This window comes from Sorghum bicolor, chromosome 7 (assembly GCF_000003195.3).
Source record: "Sorghum bicolor cultivar BTx623 chromosome 7, Sorghum_bicolor_NCBIv3, whole genome shotgun sequence".
In the NCBI taxonomy this organism is placed as follows: Eukaryota; Viridiplantae; Streptophyta; class Magnoliopsida; order Poales; family Poaceae; genus Sorghum; species Sorghum bicolor.
The window spans coordinates 7,181,206-7,198,889 of NC_012876.2; the positions used below are offsets into that span (position 1 = coordinate 7,181,206).

The 17,684-nt window shown below is 41.9% G+C and overlaps 2 protein-coding genes and 1 pseudogene across 2 annotated transcripts; all 3 read left to right on the forward strand.

The window, feature by feature from the left end:
- LOC8071132 lies at window positions 1,752–2,595 on the forward strand (annotated as a pseudogene).
- LOC8071133 (germin-like protein 12-2) lies at window positions 7,116–8,109 on the forward strand. The gene is made up of 2 exons (XM_002443936.2): window positions 7,116–7,267; window positions 7,425–8,109. Exons 1-2 carry the CDS (start codon window positions 7,150–7,152, stop codon window positions 7,991–7,993), a joined length of 687 nt encoding a protein of 228 aa, XP_002443981.1. The 5' UTR covers window positions 7,116–7,149; the 3' UTR covers window positions 7,994–8,109.
- LOC8071134 (germin-like protein 12-2) lies at window positions 16,372–17,411 on the forward strand. Its single transcript, XM_002443937.2, has 2 exons — window positions 16,372–16,589; window positions 16,743–17,411. The coding sequence occupies exons 1-2, from the start codon at window positions 16,445–16,447 to the stop codon at window positions 17,309–17,311; spliced, it is 714 nt and encodes a 237-aa protein (XP_002443982.2). The 5' UTR covers window positions 16,372–16,444; the 3' UTR covers window positions 17,312–17,411.

The following is a 17,684-nucleotide window of genomic DNA, read 5'->3' on the forward strand; positions in this document are numbered from 1 at the left end:
TTGGTACGGAAGTATTCCACACTCGACTACTTCATGTATGTTAGCTCCCGATAAAACGGTGACCAGGTAAACATTGGAAACATGAGGTGACTCTTTCTGCTGTATACTGGTCACGAATGACGATATGGAGATTATTAAAAATGGTAACATGATCAAGGTGTTAAGTAAATAAAGATACTATATATACATGTGTGTTATAGACAAGCTTCCCCACTGTTGACTCTTTCTATCTTTTATTAGCGAGGAGTTACTCTTTCTATACGTATGTTAGCACACAAGCATCGACGGACCTTTTGAAGCATTTCTCTTGTTTAGGCAACTATCACAGTCAGAACCAATGGTGATGAAATGCAAGAAAAATAAGAAAACCTCTCAGACCTAAGCTAGTAAATTAAAATATCAAGCAACAAAAGATTGACAGGGGAAAAACTGGTTTTTATTTTATATGAGTTATGTTTTAAATCATGCACGCTAAGCAATCCCTCTAATTCACGTATTAGTGTAAAGCTACTAAGAAGCAATAAAGTGCTTGATCTAGTAAAACGTGTACCACAGATGTTGGTTTGGTGTAGAAATATATTGACAGGATATATAATTCCACAGTTCTCACAACAACAAGAAAATGGTGACCAAACAAACATTGGAAACATTAATCGTCTTGAATGACGAAATATATGGAGATTGTGTTGGATAGTTATAATGATACGAAGTGGAAAAAGTAACAAAGATTTTATATGACGGTCATATATACTTTCGCATTGTTGTTGACTATTTCTATATTTTTTTTGACTCATTCTATACTTATGTTAGCACAAGCATACATAGATTGTCCTATGGACCATTTTTCTTGCTGACGCAACTATCACTGTCCACCATCAGCAACACACTTATACCAATGTCTTATCATGTATCTAATGCTACAGCGGTAGGAAATCGATGTCCAAGTTATCTGTTTTATCCGAATTCGAATCGACTAATGGATCCTCCATTTTGTGGTTTACTTCCAAAGGTTTTAAAATTTGGATCAATTTCTGAGATCACTAGAAATCTTGATTTTGTGGATTTCTTCCAATAAAATTATTGATATTTAAAACGACGATAGTACGCTTGAACCCAGGCACCCAAAAACACACACACACACACATATATATATATATATATATATATATATATAGGGTTTAGGGTCGGCTGCGCTATTCTACACCACAAGTCAAAACTGAGAAGAAAAAATACTGAGCAATAGTGAACATCGTTCAGTATCATCCAGTCTTACATCCAGGACCGCGAAATACTGAATAATACTGAAACACGGCTGAACAAAACTGAAATTTATTCAGTATAACACTTTGGTGTAGAATAGTACTTATATATATATATATAAGTATATATATATATATATAAGTATATATATATGCTAAGCTGCAAGCAAAGAGACCATGCACGTTGATTTTTGTAGTCGTATGGTGCGTATGAAAATGAAAATATTATTAAAAGCAAGGTAGGTTTGGAAAGTTGATATAAGATAACAGCCAAGACTGTTTCTTCAGTTTTGCTGATAGGTTCAACTTAGTACTTTTTCAGCCATTAACACGTACACGTTGCCACATGAACATACGGCAGGCTATATAACCTCACTATCCCGGCCCCATGCCAAAGGCATCAACAAGACACAAACACCACAAGCTAAGAAGCTCCATAGCTGAATTCAGAGAGCACAAACACGTACAAAAAGCGAGTGCAAATTAAACCAAATGGCTGCCTCCAGCTACTACGTCATTCTCGTTGCTTTTGTAGCATTGGTCATTTCACAGGCCACTGCCTCTGACCCTAGTCCGCTTCTGTGTTGCCGACAAACACTCTCTGGGCATGCATACTCTCGCTTTAAGTCATGTTGTTTTCTTATACTAAATCACTAATCAAATAAGAATCATTTGTTCAAACAAACATATACATACAACAAGCATTTCTAGGTCTGGCCTAATGACCTGTTCTCCATCTAACTATTTGCCTTTGTCTATGCATACAGTGAAGGTGAATGGATTTGTTTGCAAGGACCCAATGGCTGTGAACGCAGATGACTTCTTCAAGGCAGCAAACCTTGACAAGCCTAGGGACACAATGAAAAGCAAGGTTGGATCCAATGTCACTTTGATCAATGACATGCAGCTGCCTGGACTCAACACCCTGGGCATCTCTTTGGCTCGCATTGATTACGCACCATTAGGTCAGAATCCGCCACACACACACCCCCGTGCCACAGAGATTCTCACCGTGCTTGAGGGTACACTCTATGTTGGATTTGTCACCTCCAACACAGACAACGGTAACAAGCTATTCGCCAAGGTTCTCAACAAGGGTGATGTGTTTGTGTTCCCTCAAGGGCTCATACACTTCCAATTCAACCCGATCCATGACAAGCCAGCTGTCGCAATCGCTGCACTAAGCAGCCAAAACCCTGGAGCTATTACTGTTGCAAACGCTGTCTTTGGATCAAAGCCACCGATCTCAGATGATGTCTTGGCCAAGGCCTTCCAGATGCAAAAGGCAACAATTGATTGGCTTCAAGCTCAGTTCTGGGAGAACAACCACTACTAAGTAAATCAAGAGTCAAGACTCAGTTCATTATATTGTATAGGAAGATATGCTTATATATGCATTTTGCATATTCCTGTGTCTACTCAGTTACGCTATGTTACAGCCGATAATATAGAATAAATGGGAAGTTGTAACCAATCATTGTTTTTGTGTCTGTGCTAGCTATACCACCATGTTCTTTTGAATATATTTACACTACTAACTTCTAACCCTTGCGCGCAACGATGAAATAACGATACAATAGGACCAGTTTGGTTGCAAAAGGTAGATGTTGCAACCAAATTGTGTTCATTGCCAATGGTTGCAAAAATTCACATTCCAAATTACTAAGCTAAACTGTATTATCATATGGTAGATAAGCTAAGGTCAATTTAATCGACCAAGTAGGTCATGGAGACACATGACCTATGTGCTCCACAACAAGCATATAGTAACCGCAGTGAAAAATCATACGTGGTCTTATGCTATTCGAACAATGTATTAATACTTAAATCCACTTTATTAGACATTTTGCAACATAAAAGTCCACACACATGAGAAGTCTAATTAACCATCCAAATATACGATAGTTTAAGGCACTATGCCAAAAGAGTTAGTGACACAAAATTAAACACATGCCACTGATGTAAGATTAGTGATGGAGGAAAATGAAACACATCACTGATCGTTGCCAAAAAAAATCCTTGTATTGCCTAGATCTCTTCTTGTTTTTGCAAACTCTGTTGTGTACTTGTTTGTATAGCTAAAACTTCTTAAGAACTTGATTGCTGAAATACTTGTTTGTATACCCAAAGGCCCATGATGTCAGAAGGGCAAGCCCGAGCAAGCTAGGCGACCATCGCTCAGGGTTGGAGGGCTTGGCCACAGCTCCACGATTCCTAACTAATGGGGATCATGGGTCGAGCTCCCGCCTAGCGATCAACCAAGCCTTAGCTCAAGGCTAACCAACATCTTGAGCCAAGACCAGATGTAATCTCTAAAATCTACAATGCACTCACAATCTGATAAGCGCAGAAGAACTCTATGACTTTCCCATTCCGCAGCCGGGAGGCATTATCATCCACTCCCTTGGTAGGGACTTGCAAGGGGCATAATGCATTAGGACAAGAGGATCCCCATCCCCATGGGATAGAGGGTTTTGAGCCCGCTCGTCAACACCTTGGCCTGGGGGTAGAAGGATCCTTGCATATTAAGGAAGCTCCAAGAAGGCTTAGCCGAGGGAGGTTGCATTACAAGAGGCGGCCCCTAAAAATGGTCAAGCACCGGATTGCAGCAGAGATGAAGAGATGTCTAGGAGTTCTCTGTCTATCGCTCTCCACTGGGATCCATCGGCAGGGTGTCTCAGCATATTGTCTATCTTACGGTCTTCTTTATGCCACCGCAACAACTTTGCATTGTCCTTATTTCTGAACAGACGTTTTAATCGTGGTATTATAGGAGCATACCACATAACCTTGGCTGGAATTTTCTTCCTACGACGTTCTTCACCCTCAACATCGCCAGGATCATCTCGTCTAATCTTATACCGTGATGCCTTACATACTGGACATGCATCCAAATTCTCGTATTCCTCCCCACGGTAGAGGATGCAGTCATTAGGACATGCGTGTATCTTCTGGATTTCTAATCCCAAAGGGCAGACAACCTGTTTTGCTTCATACGTAGTGGTGGGCAATTCGTTGCCTTTCGGAAGCATCTTTTTTATGATCTTCAATAACTGCCCAAATGCCTTGTCAGATGTACCATTCTTTACCTTCCATTGCAGCAATTCCAGTGTGGTACCCAGCTTTTTTTGCCCCTCTTCAGCGGTGGGATATAGCGATTTCCTGTGGTCCTCTAGCATGCGCTCGAACTTGGCTTTCTCTTTATCACTTTCACATTCTCTTTGTGCATCACGGATGGCATCACCAAAAGCATCATCGCCCAGATCATCTTCTGCCGCTACCTCTTCTTCATTATCTCCCCCCATTGCAACATCATTGAAGCCACCGTACTGAGCAATAATATTGTCATGGTCCAATTCTTCTTCTTCTTCTTCACCTTCATCCATTATAATCCCGCTTTCTCCATGTTTGGTCCAACAAATATAGTTTGGTACGAAACCAGACTTTAATAAGTGCGAATGAAGAGTTCTTGAGTTAGAATATTCCGTCAAATTCTTGCACACGGCACATGGACAGCACATGAAACTGTCCCTCTTATTTGTCTCGGTCACACTTAAGAAATAGTGCACGCCATTAATGAACTCTTCGGAGCGCCGATCGGCATTATACATCCAATTACGTGTTACCATCTGCATTAAATATAACATATATATTATGAAAACCATGCACACATATAGTTTCTCATCTTATTGCACAACATGTCTAAGATACATAGTTGATTAATTCAGGAAAGCTTGGCTACAACAAATACAATCGTAACTAGCACTAAAAAAACCAAAACTAAAATGCACTTAAGCAACATAATTAGTTCGCGTCCGATCCCAACTATAATAGATAGATCATTCGCTTGATCAACATCATTGAACTCCTTTCGTCGGCTCACTGCCTCACCACCTTCAGCCTCAACCACCTTTGCAAAAGATTTCTTAATGTGTTCAATGTATTCTTCCTTCCAGTACCAACATGTACATCCGCCGGTACCATCCCACTGAAATTAAAAGAGAGAATCAAAAGTTTAATTAATATCATTTAAAAAAATATGCACATATATAAGCAAATGTCTAGAAAATAACTCACATTACGATCCGGACACTTGTAGAATATACGACTCTTGTTTACTCCCTCTTTCGACACTTTGTACTCCATCACAATCTTCTGCCCACACTTGCCACAAGTAATGAGAGGGAGTTCCGGCTGATATCGCTTTTGAACCCGTTGAGAGACCGAAGACCCGGTCACGGTTGCCATCTACTATCCATACTTATTTTTTAAACAATTATAAATTCCACATTTACTACTAAACATGTATGATACAATGGACATTATGTAGTAATAAAAATAAATCAAGTGATATTAATAAACCAATTAATTTGAACTATCCTACTTTCTAAGATCATAAAAAGATACTATAATTCATTCTTGCAAACTACATTAATACTAGGTCAACCATGATATATATATATATATATATATATATATATATATATATATATATATATAAATAATGGTAACATCACAAGCCAAAAACAACATGAAAAAGACAACGAAGAAACGATGACGGAGTCGAAGAAGATCAACGATGGGCGTCGGAGATGAAGAACAAATGAAGAACAAGGAAAAAGAAGCTCCAAGAACAACAATGGTGAATGGTGCTCTCGGTTTCAAATAGGTAGAGAGGATCCGACCTATAAACCAGACCATTTGCACCGGTTCAGGGCAAAAACCGGTGCTAAAGGGTGACCCTTTAGCATCGGTTTGTAACACAAACCGGTGCTAAAGGGTTTGCCTCGGCCCGTGGCGCTGGCCGGTGCTAAAGGGGACCCTTTAGCACCGGTTTGTAACACGAACCGGTGCTAAAGGGTACCTGCCCCGACAGCACCTGTCAGTAGCCGTTGGGCAGGACCCTTTAGAACCGGTTCGTGTTACGAACCGGTGCTAAAGGGGTCTTTAATCCTGGGCCGCAAAAAGGCCGAGGTTTTTGGCCATTTTGAGCATCGACCAATGTCTCATTTTGTAGTAGTGCACTGGTGAAGAACGGAGGACATGTGATGGATAGAAGCTTCCCAACAGATTAACTCAAAAGTAATAAAGCGTGTGTGGTAGCTGCCCTTTTAGGCTTTTACCAGTTCGTCCCCGCCTTGGGTACGGAAGCATTCCACTCGATGAACTCATCTATATGTCAGCTCCTGAAAAAATGGTCACCATGTAAACATATATTGGAAGCATGAGCAGTTGACTCTTTCTATACATATGTGAGCACAAGTGCATTGATCGACCATTTCAACCATCACAGTCCACCATCAGCATCTGCTTAATTCTGGGGATGTCATAATTACCATTAGAAAACGAATCATCTCTCCATATTATCAACATCTTAATCATCTCTCCATATTACCCAGCAACAATTAATAAACCGCACCGTCCAAAAGGACTTATTTACGTGTGCTGAAATTTAAATAAAATAAATAATTTGATTACTGGGAATACCCATTTTATAGCTTCCTTCCCAATATTTTAGAATTATTTTTTTCAAAGGACAATGACCTTGATCCTTCCACCCAAAAACACCAAAAGAAAGAAAGAATACACATTCCAAAGAGATCACATTGGATTTGTTAATGTAATGCATGTGAAAATATTAAAACCAAGGTAGGTTTCGAAATGTTATGATATAGTAGTAAGATAATTGTGTTATTTCGTCTGCAGATTCTAGCAGCCGGAGACCCTTTCTTCTTTTGGTAGGTTCAACATGGACTTTTTCAGTCATTAACACATTCACGTCACCACCCATGCTTGTGTGGCAGCCTATATAAACACACCATCCCCATGCCTCAAAGCATCAAACTGACAGAAGCTCCATAGCTGAATTCAGAGAGCACAAATAAACAAGATGGCTCCCTCCACCTACTTTCTCCTCATTTCTCTTCTAGCATTGGCCACTTCTCAGGCCATTGCTTCTGACCCTAGCCCGCTCCAAGACTTCTGTGTTGCCGACATACACTCTCCAGGTATGCACGGACACATTTAAAATAATGCACTATGTTCTTGTACTAAATTAACGATCAAATAAGAATTATTTTTGTCACAACAAACACTATATTTTTATGTATGTTCTAGTGATTTCTGATTGCTGTGTACTTATTTTTTTTGTCTTTGGATATCCAGTGAAGGTGAATGGATTTGTTTGCAAGGACCCCATGGCTGTGAATGCAAATGACTTTTTCAAGGAAGCCAACCTTGACAAGCCTAGGGACACAATGAAAAGCAAGGTCGGATCCAATGTCACTTTGATCAATGTCATGCAGCTGCCTGGACTCAACACCCTCGGCATCTCCTTGGCTCGCATTGATTATGCACCATTAGGTCAGAATCCACCACACACCCACCCACGTGCCACCGAGATTCTCACCGTGCTTGAGGGTACACTCTATGTTGGATTTGTCACCTCCAACACAGACAACGGTAACAAGCTATTCACCAAGGTTCTCAAGAAGGGTGACATGTTTGTATTTCCACAAGGGCTCATCCACTTCCAATTCAATCCGGTGCATGACAAGCCAGCAGTCGCGATCGCGGCACTAAGTAGCCAGAACCCAGGGGCTATTACTATTGCCAATGCAGTCTTTGGATCAAAGCCACCAATCTCAGATGATATCTTGGCCAAGGCCTTCCAGGTGCAAAAGGGGACAATTGATTGGCTTCAAGCTCAGTTCTGGGAGAACAACCACAACTAAATAAATCATGTTTGGGCATTGTATGAGTTCTAGAATAATTTGTATTGGGATATAGAGCTTTATTTGCACTTTAGATACTAAAGTTTGTTTTTATTTTTTAAATGCTACTAATGATAATAAAATAAATGGTCAGTATTTCTGTACTATAATGGTAATTGTGTCCGTGTTGTTGCTCTGCCACCAAGACCTTAATAAAAAAATTAATGTAATCTATATGACACTCAGCCATCTGCCTTTTTATAGGGACGGTTCATAAGTAAACCTACTCGAGAATTATTGTAGTCACAGGTCACGTGATTTTTCGTGCGAGACACACATGTTTTGCCTAGCCGAACCCGTGACCTTAGGCTCCATACGTGTTTGACCCCTAACTACTCCACCCATAATATAATTGTGTCCATTTGGGATATTCATCCTCCATATTTTGTGTTCATCTTGTTTTGAAATGAGTATTCGGGACACTAAATAGGGTCAACTACAAAAATTTATAACTTTTTGAGGTCTAAAACTTTGGTTTGGATCATTTCTCCATCCGAGGTAGTTTGAAGAATTTTAATTTGAAATATGAGAAAGTTCCAACGTAGTTTGCATCACTTGTACTTAAGCTAGTGTCTTCACCAGGAGATTCTTCGCTCTGTTCTTTATTTGTGCTAGGTTCTTGCTGCCATCTTGTTCTAGCTTTTGTGCTTGCTTGTGGAGGGACAAGCCCTTGAGGCTCGGTACTTGGTAAAGAGGTCTTATTGGCTATGCCCATGTGCAGCTTATGAGTGATGATCTTATTGGTGACTTCATTCTCAGTTATCTCATCTAACTTTTCTCGTGAAGCTCGAAGATGACTAAGTTGTACTTAATATATAAAGATAGTGAAAGCCACTAGTATGGAGTATCAATCACTTTTGGCCGATCGGTTTTTATAAGCTTTGTAGCTCCAACCGCCAGTGATAATATAACAAACAGTCATAAATGGGGTTTCACATATTGCAAATCCGTAGCACAGACCAGCAGTGATTCTTTAGCCCTGGACCTATTTTTTTTGTTTCAACACAGTTCATGCAGTGGCATCGCGGTCAAAGTGCTTTCTTTTGTTATTATGTGAGAATAAGCATCACTGGCAGTGACAAACCGGCAGTGCAACGACAAGGCCAACACTGTGGATTAACCACTGCCGGATCGAAATCTGGAACTAAAAGCACTGGTTCCAAACTGGCAGTGATTGCTAATTACTGGTAGCAAGCACCCGAATGCTTGATCGGTCCAAAAAAAGTCACTATCAGATGCAGCAGGACATTAATATATGAAGCACCGGTATCATATCAAAATGTTAGGGATCCAGTGAATAAAATTAACATTTTGCTTTGTGTTGTGGCAATAGCAGGCTGCAGGCTTATGGGATGACCTGACTGGTGAAGCTCGATCGGAGGACAGATGGTGGATAGTAGCTTCCCAAAAGATTGATTCAAAAGTAAAGCATGTGCGGTAGCTTCCCTTTTAGGCTTTTACCAGTTTGTTCCTGCCTTGGGTACTGAGCTGCAGGTAGGCTGTCTTCTCCCGGAGGTACGTGGCCGCAAGGACTGTAGTCTAGCGGAATGCATGAGCTCGGGAGCATTCTTAGTGGGGTGGTCGCTGTCAATGTGGAACCACACCTAAGACAAAGAGTAGTAGTTGATGTGATCTGAGTCGTACTCCGAGCCATTCCTCAAGATGATTAAAGAGTAAGGTGCGCAAAGAGTGGGCATTTGCCCTGCTGCGCCGGAGAGGATCACGCCTTGTAGCACATTCCAGTAGATGAGGTGCTCTTGCTCCAGCTGGAAGGATGTCGCCATGTTCTGGATCTTGAACAACATGTCTAGGAGATAGTACTAGAAGCATTTGGGCGCACCACATCGGTGGCGATCTAATGATGGATGTTGGCTAGCATGTGAAACATCTAGCGGTACGGTGCTCCAACACAGTGGGGTTCAGGCCCAAGCCATGCCAGATCTGCCGAGTGAGGACAACGAGATCTGCTCCCAAGTGGCACGGTAGATGGCGCTAGGGAGTCATTGTCCCCCAGCGCAACCTCCTTGAGCAGATCGGCGATGTATAGGCTAGCTAGGCACCAAAAGTTTAGGACTTGGCTTGGGGCGAAGGCGCCGGCTATAATGGAGAACTTGCTGGGGAAGTGGATGCTACCATGTAGGGTAGCGCTGCCTGCTCTAATGATAGGCGGGTGGCTCCAACCATCATAGACCTTGAATCACACTTGACGTGCTCCCCCCTACCTGGTGGGCCTGCTATTTTGGGGTCAAAACCATGGCAAGCAGATTTGTTCATTGGGTGTCACTAAGTGTGTGTCTCTTGTGGCTCGGATGGACTCAAGAACACAAATAATACAGAGAGGACGCAGCGGTTTATCCTACTTTAGGCTATTAGGGCCCTATGTCTAGCAGTAGATGGTCCTTGTACTTAAGAGTGTAAGACATTCGCAGGGGATGGCTCGGTGCTCATCCTATGATCGTCGCTGGTGAGGTCCCTTCCTCATCGGAAAGGAAGAAGACAATAATGGAAGAGGGAAGGAGCTTTCAGTACTCCTCTCTAGGTGGCTCTGCTATTGGTGTAGAGCTCAAGCTGTTCGGTAATGAGGACGCGAGTGATCTGATATGTTTCACCTTTGTCCTCCCCCTCTCTAGGATCTGATGTCCCCTTATATATCAAGGTAGGTTGGGTACAAGGAGGTTTGGGGGAGTTTAATCTATTGTCTATGTGCGCCGGAGTCTGGCAGGGCCCTGCATTGCCGTGGATGCACCTTGGCATTGTTGTGGAGCCGAAGAAGCCTTGTGCGTCGTCTAACTGCCCTCAAGTCTTGTCGGCTTGGACCGGCCTTGACCAGATGTGCCTTCTGGAGTCGTCTTGGTGGTGAAGGTGTCCGACATGGGTATTGACGAGTGGGCCCGGGAGCCCCTAAGCACCGGAAGGTGTTGGAATGGAGATTTGTTCCCTTGTGTCCCGCCACATGCGTGACCTTGTTAGAAATGTGGAGGACAACACTGCACCCATCATGCAACACTAGGTAGCCCTTGACACTTGGGCTCTCACGACGCTAGGTTCTAGCCAAGACCTTGGCTCATGTTGAAGACCGGGGGCTAGGGGCTAGGGGCTCTGGCCTGGGATCCCGTCGACCGAGAGCATGTGGCTTGGGTGAGCCCTCCAAGCCTCGAGCAGTGGCGGAGGGCATACTTGGGCTGTGCCCAATCCTTGGCCAAAAGGTGTACTTGAGGGGTTGGTCGCGGGTCCTTCGGTCAGGGCCCTCTTATCCCAGGACTTAACATATCCCTATGTTAAGATCTCGTCACTACTAGTGACACCCAGGTAGCAAAACGCCAAGGTCAACACAGCCGATTAACCACTGACAGATCGAAATTTGGAAGTGAAAGCTGGTTCCAAACCTGCAACGATTGGTAGTTACAGGTAGCCAGCAGCCAAATACTTGATCGATCCAAAAAAGAGTCACTATCAGATGCAGCGGGACGTTAATAATCGGCCAATATCATATCAAAAAGTCTGGGATCTGGCGAAAAGAAAATTAACATTTTGCTAGTGTTGTGGCGTGCAATAGCAGGCTGCAGGATTATGGGGATGACCTCACTGGTGAAGCACGAAGGACAGATGATGGTTTGGTCTTGTACCGACAGATAGAAACCTTCACCGGATTAACTCAAAAGTAAAACGTGTCCGGTAGCTACCCTGTTAGGCTTTTACCAAGTGCGTCCCTGCCTTGGTACGGAAGTATTCCACACTCGACTACTTCATGTATGTTAGCTCCCGATAAAACGGTGACCAGGTAAACATTGGAAACATGAGGTGACTCTTTCTGCTGTATACTGGTCACGAATTTTTAGATAATGCATAGAAGAATCCAGCCTCTACATCTTGGGATGTACACAGCCAAAAAAAAAACAAAGATCTAGGAAAAAGAGACGCCTTAGTCTTATAGATCGACCAGGACGCTAGTACAAACAATAAAAGTGTTTCCATTCTTTATTGGAAAACTCTAAAGCAATTACTTCTAATTTCTTGCTCAACGTTGATAGCGCGTCCGCGGCTATCTCATCATGCTGCAACGGGGCCCAAGTTCGTAACCAGTACGGTCCTCTGAAAATTACCTGCATAATGGAGTTAGATTTCATTTGATTAAAAATAAAATTCACGAATGACGATATGGAGATTATTAAATGGTTACATGATCAAGGTGTTAAGTAAATAAAGATACTATATATACATGTGTGTTATAGACAAGCTTCCCCACTGTTGACTCTTTCTATCTTTTATTAGCGAGGAGTTGACTCTTTCTATACGTATGTTAGCACAAGCATCGACGGGCCTTTTGAAGCATTTCTCTTGTTTAGGCAACTATCACAGTCAGAACCAATGGTGATGAAATGCAAGAAAAATAAGAAAACCTCTCAGACCTAAGCTAGTAAATTAAAATATCAAGCAACAAAAGATTGACAGGTGTAATACCCGCTTTTAAGGACAAAACCAGATATGCACCATATGTGAGTTTTAGAAGCCAACTCTCACATATAGCTACAAGCAAAGGGTAATATCAAAAGACAATGCATAAATTATATAACGTACTTAGTATAAAAGAGATAACCTTTGATAGCAAACAGCGGATAGACAACTCCAAACATCGGGTATTAACTCCTCTCCACAGGATCAAACTGACTGGTTGATCACAAGCCCAAAACTTCTCCTGAGGTGTGGGGGAAAATTGCAAGAGTGAGCACATATCGTACTCAACAAGTATAACCAGGGGTTCATGAGGCTCAATAAGCTGACACTGGTTTGACTGCATTTAGCTTTTAATAGTGGATAACATGTTTAACCATTGGATAGCAAATAACAAGGTAGCATAATTAATCCCATAACCACATGATCAATGTATACAAGAATGAAGAATAACACATATAAACAACATAATAAACCATCATTTATCATCGTTAATCATGTTCATCAGTGTCCATCTATTCCGTCAGTTTTCCGGGCCGCCCGTATCCGTGGGCACGGCTAGTATACCAGATTTAACACTCTGCAGAGGTTGTACATCTTTACCCATGAGTCATGATTTACCCTTTCGCCCGAGGCCCGTCGACCTCTTAACCCACTACCAAGGAAGGTCGGCAGGGTTCACTATGAAGTCTTTCAAAGGTTCGTCTAACAAGTTAGGGCCGCTTGGTTTCATTAGTCAGTCCGTGTGATTCACCGGTCTGCTATTCCCCAATTGCGCCACAACGGGTAACCGCTAACGAGCTAGAAAAGTTACTCATACTTGACTAAAGCCAGAGCCATATAGCCCTCATGGTTGTACGAGTTGTCCCAGCTCTTGCCAAGGGATAAGTCCTTATGGAGGGTCAAGATCAATCTAGCAAAAGCCAGAGTTCTTTCCACCCTTTATATTCAAGTTGCTAGAAAGCTTATTTTATTGTTTATTGTGTATATCCAAACATTCATGTTACAAGATCATGGATTATATTCAAGCACTAGCAAGAACTACCCAAATGCATATGCAAAATAGGTAACAAGGAATTCAGGATAACAAACATCTATGATTTTGCTAAGGTCATCAAGGTGGACACATGCATATGATATATTGTATTAATTGTGTATAGGTAACAAGGATGATCCCAAGTTATACTTGCCTTGATCAAAGCTCTCTTGAGCCTGCTGGTCCTGAAAAGCTTGGTTTGCTCACCAACGTAAAGCTCACCGACTAAACTCGATCATCAATCAACAACACGCAATCCAATGGAGACAAACATACACGAAGCAAACAAGCTATAATTAGAACAATACACCAAACAATGGTAAAACAAATATAGAAGTTTATAAAAATATTCTACGCAGCGCTACGATCACACAAACGTAAAGTTCACGAAAATCGGAGTTAAAACGTAGAAGTTATAAATTTTCTAAGATTTCTTGTAGATAAGAAATTAATTAAATAATATCACGAAAATAAAAAGTTTCAAACTGGTGAATTAAGTATACTAACATGTAGATCTTTCAAATACGAACGCAACGCAATTTGAATGGGTCAAATCGGAATTAAAATGAATATGTTATAAGCAAATTAAAACCAGTGGCAGAACTGTAAATAGTGAAAACGTATTTAGAACTGAGCCGAGAGAAAATACGCTTTCAAAATTGAGAAACACCTTTCCCAGATGACGCCAAGGACCGCGGTTTGAGATTTGAATCTTCCAGGGGCTCTTTAGAAAAAGACGCAGCGAAGGGGTACGTTTTAATTTCAGCCGTCGATCTCCGATCGGACGCTCCACGATCACCAGGGAAAAAACGGCCGGCCACCTCGCCGGAGCGGTGCTCCCCGCGGCGGCGCCATTGGCGACCCTCGCCGGAGATGGCGTTCTCGCTAATCAGAGCACTAGAAACCAAAAGGAAAACACCGGACAAAGGAGGATCTCACCGCGAATCTGGATAGGAGCTTTTCTTGGACCGGGAAGGAGCAGGAAAGGATAGCCTCGTGGGGAGGAGGGGAAAGAAGCCGGCGAGATCCGAAACTCAATGCTCAAGGTGGCTAGGGTTTCCCGGGGTGCGATAGATGGCCAAAGGGGGTCGCGAGGGCGAGCACCAAGCTTTATAGGGCGCTGTTTGCTTCCTTGGCAAGGAATCCTGAGGAATCGGGTTCGGTCCCAACCGAGTCCATGCGGCTCACGTCGCTGGGAAGAAGATGGGAGGGGACGAGCCACTGCCAGGTGGGGCCGGACTGTCAGCCAGAGAAGGGAGGGGGAGGCACGCCTGCTGCAGCAGTGTTGGGCCGCGGGTTGCTGGGCCTCGGGGGAAGGAAGGGAAAAGAGCTGGGCTCAGCCTGCTGCGCTGGGCCGAAAGGGGGAAAAGGGAGGGGAAGGAGTACTGGGCCTCATGCCAGAATAGAGAGAGAGGGAGAGGTCTTGTTTGTTTGTTTTCTTTTCCTTTCTTTTATTCCAAAGCTAATTTCAAAAATCGTTTTTTTTAAATCACTTTGAATTATTTTTGAACTTTAGTAAAACCAATCATCTCAATAAATCATATGCATGAGCATGAAGACACAACCATGTTACTAATCCTATGATAAGTTTTATTTTAACGAAAAGTATTATTTTTCTATGTTTCACGAGCACAAAAATACAAAATTAAATCATTTTTCACCTATTTCAAAGTTTGCAAATTTTTGGGTGTTACAACAGGGGAAAAACTGGTTTTTATTTTATATGAGTTATGTTTTAAATCATGCACGCTAAGCAATCCCTCTACTTCACGTATTAGTGTAAAGCTACTAAGAAGCAATAAAGTGCTTGATCTAGTAAAACGTGTACCACAGATGTTGGTTTGGTGTAGAAATTGACAGGATATATAATTCCACAGTTCTCACAACAACAAGAAAATGGTGACCAAACAAACATTGGAAACATTAATCGTCTTGAATGACGAAATATATGGAGATTGTGTTGGATAGTTATAATGATACGAAGTGGAAAAAGTAATAAAGATTTTATATGACGGTCATATATACTTTCGCATTGTTGACTATTTCTATATTTTTTTGACTCTTTCTATACTTATGTTAGCACAAGCATACATAGATTGTCCTATGGACCATTTTTCTTGCTTACGCAACTATCACTGTCCACCATCAGCAACACACTTATACCAATGTCTTATCATGTATCTAATGCTACAGCGGTAGGAAATTGATGTCCAAGTTATCTGTTTTATCCGAATTCGAATCGACTAATGGATCCTCCATTTTGTGGTTTACTTCCAAAGGTTTTAAAATTTGGATCAATTTCTGAGATCACTAGAAATCTTGATTTTGTTGATTTCTTCCAATAAAATTGATATTTAAAACGACGATAGTACGCTATTCTACACCCTAGGTTTAGAATATTATTCTACACCGCAAGTCAAAACTGAGCAGAAAAATACTGAGCAATACTGAACATCGTTCAGTATCATCCAGTCGTACATCCAGGACCGCGAAATAATGAATAATACTGAAACACGGATACTGAACAGTACTGAAATTGGTTCAGTATAACACTTTGGTGTGTGTATATATATATATATATATATGCTAAGCTGCAAGCAAAGAGACCATGCACGTTGATTTTTGTAGTCGTATGGTGCGTGTGAAAATGAAAATATTATTAACAGCAAGGTAGGTTTGGAAAGTTGATATAAGATAACAGCCAAGACTGTTTCTTCAGTTTTGCTGATAGGTTCAACTTAGGACTTTTTCAGCCATTAACACATACACGTTGCCACAAGAGCATACGGCAGGCTATATAACCTCACTATCCCGGCCCCATGGCAAAGGCATCAACAAAGACACAAACACCACAAGCTAAGAAGCTCCATAGCTGAATTCAGAGAGCACAAACACGTACAAAAAGCGAGTGCAAATTAAACCGAATGGCTGCCTCCAGCTACTTCATTCTCGTTGCTTTTGTAGCATTGGTCATTTCACAGGCCACTGCCTCTGACCCTAGTCCGCTCCAAGACTTTTGTGTTGCCGACAAACACTCTGGGTATGCATACTCTCGCTTTAAGTCATGCTGTTTTCTTATACTAAATCACTATAATCAAATAAGAATCATTTGTTCAAACAAACATATACATACAACAAGCATTTCTAGGTCTGGCCTAATGACCTGTTCTCCATCTGTTTGCAAGTGAAGGTGAATGGATTTGCCTTTGTCTATGCATACAGTGAAGGTGAATGGATTTGTTTGCAAGGACCCAATGGCTGTGAACGCAGATGACTTCTTCAAGGCAGCAAACCTTGACAAGCCTAGGGACACAATGAAAAGCAAGGTTGGATCCAATGTCACTTTGATCAATGTCATGCAGCTGCCTGGACTCAACACCCTGGGCATGTCATTGGCTCGCATTGATTATGCACCATTAGGTCAGAATCCGCCACACACACACCCCCGTGCCACAGAGATTCTCACCGTGCTTGAGGGTACACTCTATGTTGGATTTGTCACCTCCAACACAGACAACGGTAACAAGCTATTCGCCAAGGTTCTCAACAAGGGTGATGTGTTTGTGTTCCCTCAAGGGCTCATACACTTCCAATTCAACCCGATCCATGACAAGCCAGCTGTCGCAATCGCTGCACTAAGCAGCCAGAACCCTGGAGCTATTACAGTTGCAAACGCAGTCTTTGGATCAAAGCCACCGATCTCAGATGATGTCTTGGCCAAGGCCTTCCAGGTGCAAAAGGGAACAATTGATTGGCTTCAAGCTCAGTTCTGGGAGAACAACCACTACTAAGTAAATCAAGACTCAGTTCATTATATTGTATAGGAAGATATGCTTATATATGCATTTTGCATATTCCTGTGTCTACTCAGTTACGCTATGTTACAGCCGATAATATAGAATAAATGGGAAGTTGTAACCAATCATTGTTTTTGTGTCTGTGCTAGCTATACCACCATGTTCTTTTGAATATATTTACACTACTAACTTCTAACCCTTGCGCGCAACGATGAAATAACGATACAATAGGCCCAGTTTGGTTGCAAAAGGTAGATGTTGCAACCAAATTGTGTTCATTGCCAATGGTTGCAAAAATTCACATTCCAAATTACTAAGCTAAACTGTATTATCTTATGGTAGATAAGCTAAGGTCAATTTAATCGAC